The 17117-nt window shown below is 44.0% G+C and overlaps 2 protein-coding genes across 5 annotated transcripts in view; one reads left to right on the top strand and one right to left on the bottom strand.

The window, feature by feature from the left end:
- The window catches only part of PARN (poly(A)-specific ribonuclease), a 158162-nt gene extending 157566 nt beyond the window's left edge, over positions 1-596 (bottom strand). For both annotated transcript variants that reach the window (XM_059153980.1, XM_059153981.1), the window contains exon 1: positions 432-596. In XM_059153980.1, coding sequence (XP_059009963.1) covers positions 432-450 — 19 coding nt within the window. In that variant the 5' untranslated portion in view covers positions 451-596. The remainder of the gene's footprint in view (positions 1-431) is intronic.
- Positions 597-4393: 3797 nt separating this feature from the next.
- The window catches only part of BFAR (bifunctional apoptosis regulator), a 31158-nt gene continuing 18434 nt past the window's right edge, over positions 4394-17117 (top strand). The window contains exons 1-2 of one of the 3 annotated variants that reach the window (XM_059154663.1): positions 4395-4604; positions 8411-8503. The gene's annotated coding sequence lies outside the window, so the exon portion shown is untranslated. Of the gene's footprint in view, positions 4605-8410; positions 8504-17117 lie in introns of all 3 variants that reach the window. The other 2 variants (XM_059154664.1, XM_059154662.1) reach the window with 2 other exon arrangements.

Here is a 17117-nt window from a genome sequence, read left to right as displayed (position 1 = left end):
CTGGCTTTCTGCCCAAGAGGTCCTAACGGGAGAGGAAAGAAGGGCAGGGGTGATCCTGAGACCTCGGGCTGGAGGAGGGCAGGTCCTAGAGGGATTAAACAAGACGGAGAGTATCAAGTCCCAGACCCGTGCACGGTTGGAGGGGGGTCAAGCGCCCAGGACAAGCCCCGGGGGGTGCCCGGGCCACAGAAGCACACGAGCCACAGAGACACACGGCCTTGGGGGATGCCCGGGCAGGAGGACAAGGCCCCTAGGGGTGCACGGGACAGAGAGGGGCAGGGCTCCCAAAAGCTCACAGACTTAAGAGGAAGTAACCCCTGAGGGGCTGTTTCAATCCAGGCCCCGCCAAGCAAACCGGCCCTGGTCTGGGCCTAGCAAGCCGGGCGAGGGGGAGCCGTGGGGACTCGGGGAGGTGCACGGAGGACACGCACTGCTCCTGATTATCTCCATTCTGCAGAGTGGCCTGAACCCCGGCCCCGCCCGGGCCCGCCTCAGCCGTTCTACTCGCAAAGTTCCGCGGGGACCGCAACAGCAGCGGAGGCAGCGGCGGGGAAGACCACGGCGGCGACTTCCGGAAACAGCGCGCGCCGGCGCGCGTCACGTGAGCCTGCGTCAGCGGCGGGGGCGGAGCCAGGTTGGGGGGCTTTTCCCTCTTTCCAGGGACAGAGGCGGAGCGTGGTGGTGGGAATCCCCGGGATGCGGTCTAGCTGGCTCTGCCAGACGTGGGGACCGTAACTTCCGAAGAAATGTTCATGTCTTGACACCCAGTTGGTGAACAAATATTCCCTGGCAACATGGTGTGCCAGGCACTCTGAAACGGATGGGGATACGGGGATAAACAGAAGAGAAAGTCCCTGCCCCCTTGGAGCTTACCCGGGTAAAAGGGGAAAAAGTCAGGCAGGACTGAAACTTGGCACTTGGAAACACTATCAGCGCTGTGAAGACAAAGAGCCCGGTGCTGCAGTGAAAATAATTTAGGTGGGGGGGGGGGGGAGGGCGGTGAAGACGAATGGGAAGGAGGGTCATGTAAGAGAGGTGAGGAGCATGCAAACCTGAGACCTTTACCGCACTAGCCAAAGGGACTGGGGAGATCTTGCTGGTTTGGACGGTTGGGAGTATACGATTGATCCTCAGAGCGGTGCATCAACGGTGTTGATGCACAGTAGATGCTAAGTAAACGTAGGCTGAGTGAGTGAATTCACTTTCATCTTTCACAAAGATGTGAAGTTGTTTAGACTCTGAAGTTGTTTAGAAGACGGTCTGCCATTAATTACGTCTGGGATGTATTCAACCTTCCTAAACCTCAATTTTCTCATTCACTAAATAGGGCTGAAGATAAGTGGAGATAAAGTCTGAATTATGGAGTACTGTATAAATAAATGTTAAATATGATTAGAGTTCGGACTTGTCAAAATTCTCCTGCATTCACACCTCTTAGTTTGAGATTGAGTACAAATCCGTTTGTCTTTGGAAAAAAGGATAACCATTTTCCCGCAAAAGGAAGCATCAGGTACTCTAAAGAACACAGAAGAGTCTGGACATATTTTCTCCACCAATTCCCTCCACGAGTTCATTTCTTTTGCTTCATTCAATGGAAATTTACATATAGCTAATTATGTTCACTATCCCTAGTATGAACACCAGAGAGTGAGTGTGAATGCTAGAGTTCAGGTGGAATGGCAAAGAGGAAAATACAGATAGTCAAACTTCAGGCTTGAAATATCCTCTCTACCTTCTTGTTGCAGCTTAAGAAGTCTCATACAGAAAGTACTAGACACCTATGGCCACTTAAATTTGAATTTTAAGTAACTGAAATAATTTTAGATAATTTAAATAAGATCTATGTAATTTAGATAAATAATGAAACTTAATACAAAGCTATAGTAATCAAAACAGAGTGGTATTGGCATAAAAAAAGACCTAGAAACCAACGAAATAGAGACCCCCAAAATAAACCTTTGTGTAAATGGACGTATGATTTACAGCACATATGTAGAGATCATTCAATGCGAAGAGTCTTTTCAACAATAGTACTGGGAACACTGGATATCCACATGCAAAGAATGAAGCTGGATCCTTTATACCATATAAAAATTAACTCAAACTAGATCAAACATCTAAATGTAAGAGTTCATGAAAGTCTAAGATTGTCAGCATAAAACATAAGGCAAAAGCTTCATAATATTGGATTTGGCAATGATTTTTTAAAAATATGATACCCAAAGCACAGGCAACAACAACAACAACAAAAAAAACCAGATGAATGGGACTACAACAAAACTTAAAATATTCATGAATGAAAGGATTCTATCAACAAAGTAAAAAAATGGTATGTCTGGGTGGCTAAGTCAGTTAAGCAGCTGCCTTCTGCTCCAGTCATGACCCTGGGATCCTGGGATGGAGTCCTGCATTAAGCTTTCTGCTCAGCAGAGAGCCTGCTTCTCCCTCTCCCTCTGCCCCATCACCCTGCTTGTGCGCTCTCTCTCAAATAAATAAATGAAATCTTAAAAAAAAAAAAAAAAAGTAAAAAGTCAACCCATGGAATGGGAGAAATCATATATACATCTGATGAGGGGTTAATATCATTAATATATAAAGAACTCCCACAATTCAATGACCAAAAAATCTGATTAAAAAATAAACAAAGGACTTGTATAAACATTTCACCTCAGAAGGTATACAAATGACCAATAAACACGAAAATTTGCTCAACATCACTAATACAAATCAAAACCATTATTGAAGGGCACCTGGGCGGCTCAGTGGGTTAAAGCCTCTGCCTTCGGCTCAGGTCATGATCCCAGGGTCCTGTGATTGAGCCCCGCATCCGGCTCTCTGCTCCGCAGGGAGTCTGCTTCCCCCCTTTCTCTCTGCCTGCCTCTCTGCCTACTCGTGATCTCTGTCTGTGAAATAAATAAATAAAATCTTAAAAAAAAAAAAACCATATTGAGATAATCTTTCCCATCTCTTAGTTAAGAAGCTGAAATTCTTCCATGCTGTTGATGGGAGGGCAAACTGGTATAGCCGCTGTGGAAAACAGTATTGGGATTCCAAAAAATTAAAAATAGAATTATCCTATAATGCAGCAATTGCATTTCTGGGCATACACCAAAAAAATATTGAAAAGAGAAGCTTGGATGGGTATTTACACTCCTGTGTTCTTAGTAGCGTATTCATAATAACCAAAGGGAGGAAGCAACACAGTGCCCATCAACAGATGAGTAGGTAAACAAAAGGTCGTATATACTTAGAAGGGAATATTACTCAACCTTTAAAAGGAAGGAAATTCTGACACATGCTACAAGATAGATAAACTTTGAGGATATCATGCTAAATGAAATAAGTCAGTCACAAAAAGACAAAGTGTAATTCTACTCATATGACGTGCCTAGAGTTGTCAGATTCACAAAAATAGGAAGTAGAATGGTGGTTCTCAGAGGCTAGAGAGAAAGGCAGGTGGGTGGGGAGGATGGGTTGGTATTAAACGTTTAACAGGTATGGAGCTTCAGTATGGGAAGGTGAAAAAGTCCTGGAGATGGATGCTGGTGATAGTTGCACAACCATGTGAATGTACTTAATGCCACTGTACACTTAAAAATGGCTAAAATGGTAAATTTTATGTTATGTATCCTTTTTTTCTTTTTTTTTTTTTAAGGTTTTATTTATTTATTTGACAGAGAACACAAGTAGGCAGAGAGGCAGGTAAAGAGAGAGAGGAAGGGAAGCAGGCTCCCTGCTGAGCAGAGTCCTACCCCTGGCTGGATCCCAGGACCCTGGGATCATGACCTGAACCAAAGGCAGAGGCTTTAACCCACTGAGCCACCCAGGCGCCCCAAATTTTATGTTATGTATCTTTTACCAAACACACACACACGGTGACACCTAGTGCCAAATTATTCTCCAGAAAATGCGCTCACACTCTCCCAGCACTAGCACAGGACCAGTCTTTCAATTCTTTGCCAGTTTGATCTACAGAAAAATGTCATCCCAAATGACCAGTTTATCAATCTCCAGGCCAGTGGTTTAAAACAGATCATCAGCATGAATTCTCAATGGACCAAGATACTGGGAGGAAAACACGGTGGTAAAGTCATTTTATTTCCAGTTCTTAATAGTGCACATGAAACTCCAGCCAAGGTCCTGGGATTTTTCTGCATGAGATGCGGAGTCAAAAAAAAAAAAAAAAAAAAAAAGAATTATGGGGACCGCAGTGAGATCTTATAATATTGAATTTCTGGGTAAAGCTATTCCCTCCCGACACAGAAACAGCCTAGCGGACCGCCAAACTCTGAACCCAGCCTGACCCTCAGGCTGTTAACGCTAGGATTCTAAGTCTGGCCCTGGAGAGTAAAGGGCGGGACCAGAGATGGCACGCATGCGCCGAAGTCCTCGGCCCGGGCGTGGCCGCTCTAGGCAGCGGGGAGGTCGCGGGGTTGAGAGGGTTGGAAGAGTGCTGTTTCTCCTCTATGGTCTCAGGCCGGGGGCTCGCTTCTCCGCAGTCAGTCCTCGGCTACTTCCGGAAGTGAAGCGAACGCCTTCTCCGCTGCTTCCGCGGCGGTCCGGGAGGCGGCGGGTGGCCAGGTGGGCCGGGAAGGAGCCGAGGGGTAAGCCCCAGCGTGGCGGGGGAGGGAATGGGGAAGGCCCGGGCTCGATTTCGGGGCTGCGTGTGGAGGACGGCTATGGGAGACGGGTCCGAGGAGGTGCCCTGGGCTCCTCACCCGGGCCCGGGTCCTGGGTACCCGCGGTCCCGGCCACGAGGCGCGGATCCCCGGGTGGTCAACTCCCCCAGTCCCTTCACGAGGGCACCACGTCGGCATGGCCGGTCGCCGGGTCTCGCCTGCGTCCCCTCGAGGGTCAGGGTCGGAGCCGGCGACTCCAGGACCTCCCGGGGCGCGAGGCAGGGAGCATCGGCTTCCAGACACCGTGGAGGAAGGGGGGGACTTAGGGACGCCCACCCCTCGGGAGCCCCTGCCGCAGCCTCTGGCCGCGCGTCGGGAATTGATCAGGATCCTGATAGACTGAACTTCGGGTCCGATGGGCCAGGCAATTCCTGCCCCACAGCGAAGCGATTGCTCCCGTTAGAAAACAGGGTAACAGACGCGCACAAAAGGGAAAGTGAAACCCCAAAAGTCGCACTGGGGTTAAGCTAGAACCCAGCTCTTGTGATTCCGAGCTCACGGCTCCTAATGGAAACTTGTGCAAAAGGGAGTTTTCTTTAAAAGAAAAAAAAATAATAAAAGGGGGTACATGAGACTTAGATTGTGTCTGACTGAGGATCCTTGGCGGGGCAGGAGGCCTGTCATTACCCAGGGCGGCTGCCCCCCCCCCAACTTTGGTGGCGGGGGAAAAAGAGCCCAGACGCTGTCATGCCCTCAGCTGTCGCCGTTGGGTCCTCCCCGCTAAAGCCCATTGGTCGGTCCTTTGGAGGGTGGTCTTGATGTCATCCTCGGAAAGGCCAATAGGAAAAAGTTTTACTCTCTTCCCGGGGCACGTCCCAGAGCCGGCGCAGAGTGCACGTGCGGGAGTTAGGTTGTTTGGTTTGTTCTTGTGAGGACTGTTTTGTAAACAGCCAGTCTGGGTGTCTGATGTGTGTGTTCTGCGTTTCGCTGCCTGTCTCCGTAAACATGTCGGGGAAACTGTGCTCTAGGGCCCGGCGCTGACATTACTAACGTAGCTGGCGCTCAGTATGTGCTATTAGTAAAATCTTCTATTCAGTAGACTCTGAGTACCTATGGACAGTTTGTCATTTAAACCTCCTTCAGAGCAGATACTGGTATCTTGAACTTATGAATGGGAATGAAGAGGCTCAGGAAGAATAAATGTGAGCCGTTTGGAACCCACATCTCTCTATGCCTAAGAACATACCTTTTCAAGTATACAAGACTCTCCGTGGAAATTACAGTCTGGGAGGTGAAGAAACACACACAAATGAATGTTATGTTAATGCACAGAGGCAGAAAGGATTGATTTGACTGTGAGGAGAGTTACTCATTAAAGACTTTCAAGTGCCAGGGGATTTGGATCTTGTCATTTGAACACCTTCGACCCAGTGATGGTGTGGAGCTGCATTACAGAGGACCGGAACAGTGTGATACGGGAAAATGCCCAAGGAGCAGGAATTAAGAGATGGGACCAAAGTGTCGTCTGTGACTAGATGAGTAGTAGGAGATAGTTATCATAATAGTAATAGCTAATATTTATGTTGCACTTTTGTGCTGGGCACTATTCTGAGTGCCGTGCATATGTCCTTTTAATCCTATCAGCACCCCTTTCAGTAATGTGGTATTAATATCCCCATTTTACAGGGGCGCCTGGGTGGTTCAGTGGGTTAAAGCCTCTGCCTTCGGCTCAGGTCATGATCCCAGGGTCCTGGGATTGAGCCCCACATCGGGCTCTCTGCTCAGCAGGGAGCCTGCTTCCTCCTCTCTCTCTCTCTGCCTCTCTGCCTACTTGTGATCTCTGTCTGTCTGATAATAAATAAAATCTTTTTTAAAAATCCCCATTTTACAGATGAGGAAATTAAGGCACAGAGATTAAGTGACTTGCTGGATGTCACACTGTGAATTTGTGGAACTGGGATTTAAAACCAGTCATTCTGCCTCCAGTCTTTGTGCTCTTATTAAAAAGTTGTGTTTGGGCTCCTGGCTGGCTCAGTCCACAGAGCATGGGACTCTTAACCTCAGGATCAAGAGTTCAAGCCCCACCATGGGCATGAAGCCTGCTTTAAGGAAAAAAAAAAAAAAGTCATTAAAAAGTCGCATTGGTTTGTTGGCAGAACATAAAGATTCTCAAATGATAAGCTCAGAACTATGAGCTTGAGTTTTGATTCAGGCACTGGTCCAAGGAGAGATTGGAGAGAAGAGGAAATGAGATTGGAAGTGTTATTTAAACTTTATATTTTGCTCATACCTTACTCAGACCTTGTTTGAAGTATATATTTAGGTATATGCATTTATTTATTAGTATGTAACAGCTCTCTAGCCCCCGCTTCTGTGTATATAAGACTCTCCTAAGGAACTTGTTTACAATATATGTTCCTGGACCTCTCTCTCGGTTATCCTTATTCAGGTTCACCAAACTTCCAGGTGTTTTTTCAGAAGTTCTAAAGAAATTACTACCATAGGAGTTAGATACATGTTGATTTGATTTCCATCTAAAATATCCAGAACCTATCTTTGTGCTGGCTACTTCAGGAATGATGAGAGAATTCTGTAGCTTGATACCTGATCTTGAGCTCAGGATTTGATTGGAGAGGGAAAGACTACTCAAACTGATAATTGAAGTATGCTCACTAACCAGTGTTTTTTTTTTTTTTTTAATCACATTATTGGACTTCTTTGGCATTTAACACAGGACAGGTCATTGAGTATATGCCACAGAAACAAAAGCGTCTCATGGAAAGCCAGGACACCTGTCAGTATGTTCTCTTGCCCAGCACCGCTCAGGATCAGTAAATCATGCAGCCTCCAAGTCCAGGCAGCAAGTCAGCCTCCTGTGAGCTAGCTAGCTACCTTTCCCCTAGTAATTTCTGACTCCTTCCAAAAAGAAATCTTCTGGATGAGAGTCGATATGGTAAGAGCCCAGAAATGCTTCTCTTATAGTAATGAATGCCAGTTTCTGCAGGCTACAAGAAATACACATGATATTCTCTTTTTATTGCCGTTTCTGCCCCCGGCCTGCTTACATTTGGACACATTTCTTTTTATTTCATAGTCACCAGATGTGTGCAGTCACTCTCTTTGCATTTAAAATGTCTGTAGTATTCTGCCAGTGTTTATAGTGTGTCCCCAGAAGCACACCTATTTCGTTCTTTCTTTTTTTTAAGTTTGTTTATTTACTTAAGTGATCTCTACACCCAGCATGGGGCTGGACCTCATGATCCTGAACTCTGGAGTCACATGCTCTTCTGCCTGAGCAAGCCAGCGCCCCTCTCACCCTATTTCTGTTGTGACTGTTCCTGCTTATTTATCTCATGGAAACTCAAGCTCACCCTAACAGCCATAAGCTGGAGTTGATGTTCCAAAATGCAGTGTTGTCATAGCCTAGTTTATTTCCCTCAGTTTGGACTTCTCAGCTTTGTAGTAGCAGCATAAAGGAGCAAATTAGTCCTTTGAACCATTAACCATTACTAACTACTTTGTTGGAATAATGTAGTGTTATGAGGTCAGCCTTTAACTCAGACCATGATTCAGCACCTGGCTCTGCCCTATGTTAATGAGGCCTCCATTTTCTCATCTTTAAAATGGAGATGAGAGTAATAATTATCTCATAGGATTACCTTTCACATTATAGGGACTCGGTAAATATTAGCAGTTGTCATTATTGTTTGTTGCCACATAACATGTAATGAAAAGAAATAAATAGCCTAAGTAAAGGCCCATATGAAGCCAGAATGTTTCTATTCTTGCAGTGAGACGTCTTTGCGAAGAAATGATTGAGATCATATTTTCAGGCTGGAATTCCAATAAATTAGCTCTCCAAAGGATTATTCCTAAAACGTTAGGTATGTACTATCTTTAGAACTTTTTGTTGAATAAAGAGGTAATTATCTACCACGGAACAAAGTAGTTTGAAGATTATAACTTTTTAAAGATTTTATTTATTTATTTATTTGTCAGAGAGAGAGAAAGAGAGCAAATGCAGGTAGAGGCAGAGAAGCAGGCTCCCTGCTGAGCAAGGAGCCCAATGTGGGACTCAATCCTAGGACCCTGGGATCATGACCTGAGCCGAAAGCAGTAGCTTAACTGACTGAGCCACCCAGGTGTCCCTGAAGATTATAACTTTTAAGGAGTTAACAGTCATTAATGTGAAATCTTTATAAGCTAAGGGGAAAAATTCTCCACTTAAACTCAGAATCAATGGCTTCTTTTTTGATAAATCCAATGCAGATTACTGTATTAATTGCTGTTGGGGTGACTAAGGAATCCAATAGGTGACACCAGTAATGTCAGCTCCTTCCAGAGAGTAGCCCTCTAGATGAAGCCACAGAGGAGTACTTGAGCAAATCAAACAGTTGCCCCTCCATGGGAGCAGTAGCCAAGTTCCTTGCAGGTTCTTTAATCACTCAGAATAATTGGGAGATGGTTTATATCCAGCCCTTCTTCTTCCTTCATTGATTTTTCAGGCAACTATAGCATGTCGGTTAGGTGTTTCTTTGGGAAAACATAGAAAAGGTTACAGTGATAGAGATCTTGCAATTGCCCAAGTCGGCAGACTGTGATCATTGTTTCCTACCAGTTGTGCCAACAGACCAAGCCCATGGACATTTTAGAAAAGGTCAACTATACAGTTTGTTCATGTCATATTTTACATATTCATGTTTTCCAAAACTTTCTGCCATTTCTTGACACTGAAATTTTAGAGATGGTATTTTCCTCAGGAAGTAATAGCTTTGCAAGTGTTTTAAAAGTTCCATTGGTGAGCGCACCTAGGTCGCTCAGGTCATGATCTCAGGGTCTGGGGATCGAGTCCTGCATCAGGCTCTCTGCTCAGCGGGGAGCCTGCTTCCCTCTCTGTCTCTCTGCCTGCCTCTCTGCCTACTTGTGATCTGTCTCTGTCAAATAAATAAATACAATTTTTTTTAAAAAGTTCCATTGGTGAGATGTCAGAACAAGTTGTCGGTTATATGGCATGAGCCTGGGGACAACTTTTGAGATTCCTCCTCACCTACACTGTATGAGAAGTGTCCCACACCTGGATGGGGGAGAAGAGACCATGCCACCTCCTGACGGTGGCCGGGAGAAGCATGAGGCACAAACAAATCAGCTGCAAGAGAAAGGGAGCGGGGGATGACAGTAGAAAAGACTGTCGCCCCGAACAACTCCTCAGTCCCGTATTTTTTTTTTTTTTTATTTTTTTTTTAATTTTTTATTTTTTATAAACATATATTTTTATCCCCAGGGGTACAGGTCTGTGAATAACCAGGTTTACACACTTCACAGCACTCAACAAATCACATACCCTCCCCAATGTCCATAATCCCACCCCCTTCTCCCAAACCCCCTCCCCCCGGCAACCCTCAGTTTGTTTTGTGAGATTAAGAGTCACTTATGGTTTGTCTTCCTCCCAATCCCATCTTGTTTCATTTATTCTTCTTCTACCCACTTAAGCCTCCATGTTGCATCACCACTTCCTCATATCAGGGAGATCATATGATAGTTGTCTTTCTCTGCTTGACTTATTTCGCTAAGCATGATACGCTCTAGTTCCATCCATGTTGTTGCAAATGGCAAGATTTCATTTCTTTTGATGGCTGCATAGTATTCCATTGTGTATATATACCACATCTTCTTGATCCATTCATCTGTTGATGGACATCTAGGTTCTTTCCATAGTTTGGCTATTGTGGACATTGCTGCTATAAACATTCGGGTGCATGTGTCCCTTTGGATCACTACATTTGTATCTTTAGAGTAAATACCCAATAGTGCAATTGCTGGGTCATAGGGCAGTTCTATTTTCAACATTTTGAGGAACCTCCATGCTGTTTTCCAGAGTGGCTGCACCAGCTTGCATTCCCACCAACAGTGTAGGAGGGTTCCCCTTTCTCCGCATCCTCGCCAGCATCTGTCATTTCCTGACTTGTTGATTTTAGCCATTCTGACTGGTGTGAGGTGATATCTCATTGTGGTTTTGATTTGTATTTCCCTGATGCCGAGTGATATGGAGCACTTTTTCATGTGTCTGTTCGCCATCTGGATATCTTCTTTGCAGAAATGTCTGTTCATGTCTTCTGCCCATTTCTTGATTGGATTATTTGTTCTTTGGGTGTTGAGTTTGCTAAGTTCTTTATAGATTCTGGACACTAGTCCTTTATCTGATATGTCATTTGCAAATATCTTCTCCCATTCTGTCAGTTGTCTTTTGATTTTGTTAACTGTTTCCTTTGCTGTGCAAAAGCTTTTGATCTTGATGAAATCCCAGTAGTTCATTTTTTCCCTTGCTTCCCTTGCCTTTTGCGTTGTTCCTAGGAAGATGTTGCTGCGGCAGAGGTCGAAGAGGTTGCTGCCCGTGTTCTCCTCAAGGATTTTGATGGATTCCTTTCGTACATTGAGGTCCTTCATCCATTTTGAGTCTATTTTTGTGTGTGGTGTAAGGAAATGGTCCAATTTCATTTTTCTGCATGTGGCTGTCCAATTTTCCCAGCACCATTTATTGAAAAGGCTGTCTTTTTTCCATTGGACATTCTTTCCTGCTTTGTCGAAGATTAGTTGACCATAGATTTGAGGGTCTATTTCTGGGCTCTCTATTCTGTTCCATTGATCTATGTGTCTGTTTTTGTGCCAGTACCATGCTGTCTTGATGATGACAGCTTTGTAATAGAGCTTGAAGTCCGGAATTGTGATGCCACCAACGTTGGCTTTCTTTTTCAATATCCCTTTGGCTATTCGAGGTCTTTTCTGGTTCCATATAAATTTTAGAATTATTTGTTCCATTTCTTTGAAAAAGATGGATGGTACTTTGATAGGAATTGCATTAAATGTGTAGATTGCTTTAGGTAGCATAGACATTTTCACAATATTTATTCTTCCAATCCAGGAGCATGGAACATTTTTCCATTTCTTTGTGTCTTCCTCAATTTCTTTCATGAGTACTTTATAGTTTTCTGAGTATAGATTCTGTGTCTCTTTGGTTAGGTTTATTCCTAGGTATCTTATGGTTTTGGATGCAATTGTAAATGGGATTGACTCCTTAATATCTCTTTCTTCTGTCTTGCTGTTGGTGTAGAGAAATGCAACTGATTTCTGTGCATTGATTTTATATCCTGACACTTTACTGAATTCCTGTATAAGTTTTAGCAGTTTTGGAGTGGAGTCTTTTGGGTTTTCCACATATAGTATCATATCATCTGCGAAGAGTGATAATTTGACTTCTTCTTTGCCGATTTGGATGCCTTTAATTTCCTTTTGTTGTCTGATTGCTGAGGCTAGGACCTCTAGTACGATGTTGAATAGCAGTGGTGATAATGGACATCCCTGCCGTGTTCCTGACCTTAGCAGAAAAGCTTTCAGTTTTTCTCCATTGAGAATGATATTTGCGGTGGGTTTTTCATAGATGGCTTTGATGATATTGAGGTATGTGCCCTCTATCCCTACACTTTGAAGAGTTTTGATCAGGAAGGGATGTTGTACTTTGTCAAATGCTTTTTCAGCATCTATTGAGAGTATCATATGGTTCTTGTTCTTTCTTTTATTGATGTGTTGTATCACATTGACTGATTTGCGGATGTTGAACCAACCTTGCAGCCCTGGAATAAATCCCACTTGGTCGTGGTGAATAATCTTTTTAATGTACTGTTGAATCCTATTGGCTAGTATTTTGTTGAGTATTTTCGCATCTGTGTTCATCAAGGATATCGGTCTATAGCTCTCTTTTTTGGTGGGATCCTTGTCTGGTTTTGGGATCAAGGTGATGCTGGCTTCATAAAATGAGTTTGGAAGTTTTCCTTCCATTTCTATTTTTTGGAACAGTTTCAGGAGAATAGGAATTAGTTCTTCTTTAAATGTTTGGTAGAATTCCCCCGGGAAGCCATCTGGCCCTGGGCTTTTGTTTGTTTGGAGATTTTTAATGACTGTTTCAATCTCCTTACTGGTTATGGGTCTGTTCAGGCTTTCTATTTCTTCCTGGTTCAGTTGTGGTAGTTTATATGTTTCTAGGAATGCATCCATTTCTTCTAGATTGTCAAATTTATTGCCGTAGAGTTGCTCATAGTATGTTCTTATAATAGTTTGTATTTCTTTGGTGTTAGTTGTGATCTCTCCTCTTTCATTCATGATTTTATTTATTTGGGTCCTTTCTCTTTTCTTTTTGATAAGTCGGGCCAGGGGTTTATCAATTTTATTAATTCTTTCAAAGAACCAGCTCCTAGTTTCGTTGATTTGTTCTATTGTTTTTTTGGTTTCTATTTCATTGATTTCTGCTCTGATCTTTATGATTTCTCTTCTCCTGCTGGGCTTAGGGTTTCTTTCTTGTTCTTTCTCCAGATCCTTTAGGTGTAGGGTTAGGTTGTGTACCTGAGACCTTTCTTGTTTCTTGAGAAAGGCTTGTACCGCTATATATTTTCCTCTCAGGACTGCCTTTGTTGTGTCCCACAGATTTTGAACCGTTGTGTTTTCATTATCATTTGTTTCCATGATTTTTTTCAATTCTTCTTTAATTTCCCGGTTGACCCATTCATTCTTTAGAAGGATACTGTTTAGTCTCCATGTATTTGGGTTCTTTCCAAACTTCCTTTTGTGGTTGAGTTCTAGCTTTAGAGCATTGTGGTCTGAAAATATGCAGGGAATGATCCCAATCTTTTGATACCGGTTGAGTCCTGATTTAGGACCGAGGATGTGATCTATTCTGGAGAATGTTCCTCAGTCCCGTATTTTTTAGATAAAGACAATAATCAGCAAAGGAGCTGAGGAAGGCTATACATTAACCATATGCTGTGTAGATAAGCAAGAAGGAATAAGGTTATACATTGATTATAAGTCATAGATAAGCAAGGAGAAAAGCAGAATAGGTCTGGTCAAGCAGTATAAAATTTATAGTTGAGCAGGCCCCTTCAAAGGGCGCATCTAATTAGCCACAGGCGCTCTCCGGGGAAGGGGAGATAATGGGAAAATGTCCTGCCCTTGGCCGGTGGGGCATCCCCAGCTGCTCAGCTTCAAGGACACATACCGTACTCTCCTGCAGAGGCCTGTTGCCAGTACATGTTTTTCTTAAGGCCATATCTAAACATGCTTGATGGCTAATACGATTTCTTGTAAGTTATATTTTAAGTAACACATTGTTCTGAGGGACAGTTATAAGACCACATTTACCAAACACTTCCTGCGTGCTGCTGTCTCCTTCATGCTTAGGACAGCTTTGTGAGGTTGGTGGTGGTGACCCCATTCCTTATGTATGCTAACGGGAGACTTAGAGAGAATGACTAATTTTCCCACAATCCCATAGCTCACAAATAGTGAAGCTGCGATTCAGAACCTGTCTTCTGACTTTAAAACCAAAGTGTTCTGTTAAATGGTGCAAATAAACGTTAACTCTTTTTTTTTTATTAAGATTTTACTTATTTATTTGACAGAGAGAGAGATAACAAGTAGGCAGAGAAGCAGGCAGAGAGAGAGGGCGAAGCAGGCTCCCCGCTGAGCAGAGAGCCCCATGTGGTACTCAATCCCAGGACCCTGAGATCATGACCTGAGCCGAAGGCAGAGGCTTAACCCACTGAGCCACCCAGGTGCCCCTAAATATTAGCTCCTATGGGAAAAAGGAAATTACACTGATTCTTAGCACCAGGAAGTAAATAACCCCAAAATATTGAACCAGGTGTCTTAAAGGCCTGTACTAAATATGTGATACACAGACGAGCCCACAGGCTCTCACTGCATTCATTTTGACCTTGGTCTCTGAGGGTATGATGAGAATAAAGCCAACTTTAAATTTTCAGACTTGCCCTCAGATTTATCCAGAGCCTTTCACCTATGGAATCTATTGAACAGGGATATCTAGCCTCTGATTGTAAAGCAGAATAGAAGCGGTAATGTAGAAGAGGTTATGGAAGACCTCCGAGGCACTTTCTCAGCAATGATGATAAACAACCCGCCTGCGAATCAAGAGACAGGGAAGCTGTTTGCTGATAGAACTCCTTAAGCTTGCTAGCCTAAGACCAGTTAACCTAGAAACCTCATGTGCTTGTCCATAGACTCTGAAGGCATCAACTACGGGAGAGGTCACGAAATCACAGATAATTCACACAAATATGCCTTAGGTCAGGAAGTAAACAGAAATGAGGAATACAGATGGGTGAGGGGTAGCAAACCTGAGCAGATATGCCCTATCTGAAGGTTGCAGCTACCGAGTTACTCAGCTCAGGCTGAGTCTTGTCACTCCGTATGACGTCCCAATCTTGCCAGATCTTCTGACGTTTTTCAGCAGAAGCCAGGAGTCTGGATTTTTATGTGAAATCAGATTTTTTTTTTTTTTTAACACTGTACTAATTCAAGAGAAGGGAGAGAGGAGCAGGAAGGAAAAAGACAGTGAGGGAGAGAGGGAGGAAGGAGCAACACCATGTGAAAGCCTGTCCGAAGGCCAGATGTCACCACAGTGGAGTGGTGGCTGCCCATGTGGAGAGGGTTCCAGGACACAGAGAGTGGAAGCTCACGGCAGTAATACTGCCTTACCTTGGAAAGGCTCACCTGGGTTCATTAGAACCACTCTAGGAAGCAGAGGGCTGTAGAACATTTAAAACGTCTTTATCCCGGGGGTGGCTCAGTCGATTAAGTGTCCAACTCTTGATTTCAGCTCAGGCTGTGATCTCAGGGTTGTGAGATCAAGCCCCACTTCAGGCTCTGTGCTCAGCAGGGAACCTATTTGAGATTCTCTCCCTCTCCCTCTGCTCTTGTTTGTATTCTCTCTCCCCCCGCCCCCTCTCTCTCTCTCAGATAAATAAATCTTTAATGGGGCGCCTGGGTGGTTGGGCGTCTGCCTTCAGTTCAGGTCATGATCGCGGGGTCCTGGGATTGAGTCCCATGTTGGGCTCCTTGCTCAGCAGGGAATCTGCTTCTCCCTCTATCTCTGCCCACTGCTCATGCTCTCTCTCTCTCTCTCAAATAAATAAAATCTTTTAAATATAAGTCTTTATCCTGGGGCTCCTGAGTGGCTCAGTCGGTTAAACCTCTGACTGCTGGTTTTGGCTCAGGGTCAGGAGATGGAGCCCTGCTTGGGGCTTCACTCTCGGCAGGGAGTCTGCTTGGGATTCTCTTTTCTGTCTTCCTACCCCTCTCTTCCTTTCCACCACAGGGGTGTGCACGTGCACTCTCTCTCACACACAAAGAAATAAAATCTTTTAAAATGAAAACAAAAACAAAAAAACAAAAAAAAACACTTCTGTATGCTGGTGGTTAAACAGTAGGTTTTCACTTTCTTTGGATTTTTTTGATCCTCTTTGAGAACCTAATAAAAACTATAGATTTCCTTCAGGCAGGTGCCCATGTTACACACTCCTCTGCACAAATACATCCTGGCGTGTAATTTGAGAGCACACACACACCTCTTGACATGCCTCTGCAGCCATCAGTTCAAGACCCAGAATTTTTAAAAAATTTTATTTATTTAATTGACCGAGAGACAGAGAGAGCACATGACTGACTCCGAAATCCTGACCTGAGCCAAAGGCAGACACTTAACCAACTGAGCCACCCAGATGCCCCTCACCCATTGGCCTTTTAAAACTAGAAGGTAAAAGCTGGTCCTTACCTTATCAGCTCTGAAAGTTTATTTCTCACGAGAGGAAACAAACCACACAATGGCATCTAAAATGTATTTTTAAGTCATATTTTGAAGAGCTGAAATGGCCACTAACATGGTCTTGAGATAGTCTTTAACAAACTAGGAACTGCACAGACTTTGATTACCATGGAATCATAGTAATCGCTGTAGGAAGAACGCTAGTTTCAGCGTTAGTTTGCCCTCAATTCAACAGAGAAAGAGTATACATTTTAACCAAAGTAACTTGATCTTTTGCTATTTCTGTCTATCTGCTTTTGGGTTATTTCCATGAGGGAAAGCAGCACTTTCAGAGGAATAAGTACCTCTTAACCGATAACATGTAGTTCAGACACGAAAGTCCCAAGCTGTGGGGCCACACCCCTCCTGCCCTGACCATGATTAAAGGCCTCTGAGAAAACCAGTGTTCTTGAGGATGTTTTGGGCTGTTCTCTGTAAACTCGGCCCACAGCAGGCACTGTGAGAGGGTTTTGCTGTCTCTCTTTTTTTTTTTAACCTTTTATTTATTTATTTGACAGAGACAGTGAGAGAGGGAACACAAGCAGGGGGAGTGGAAAAGAAAGAAGCAGACTCCCTGCTGAGCAAGGAGCCCCATGCAGGGCTCAATCCCAGGACCCTGAGATCATGACCTAAGCCGAAGGCAGATACTTAATGACTCAGCCACCTAGGCATTTCTCTTTTATTTATTTTTTAAAAGATATATTTTGTTTATCTGAGAGAGAGCGAGTGCCCATGAGCAGGGGTTAGAGGCAGAAAGAAAGAGAGAAGCAGGCTCTCTGCTGAGCAGGGAGCCCGATGCAGGGCTCGGTTCCAAGACCCCAGGATCATAACCTGTGCCGAAGGCAGAC

This window comes from Mustela lutreola, chromosome 17 (genome assembly GCF_030435805.1).
Source record: "Mustela lutreola isolate mMusLut2 chromosome 17, mMusLut2.pri, whole genome shotgun sequence".
Taxonomy (NCBI): domain Eukaryota; kingdom Metazoa; phylum Chordata; class Mammalia; order Carnivora; family Mustelidae; genus Mustela; species Mustela lutreola.
This window is presented reverse-complemented; position numbering and strand designations above follow the sequence as displayed.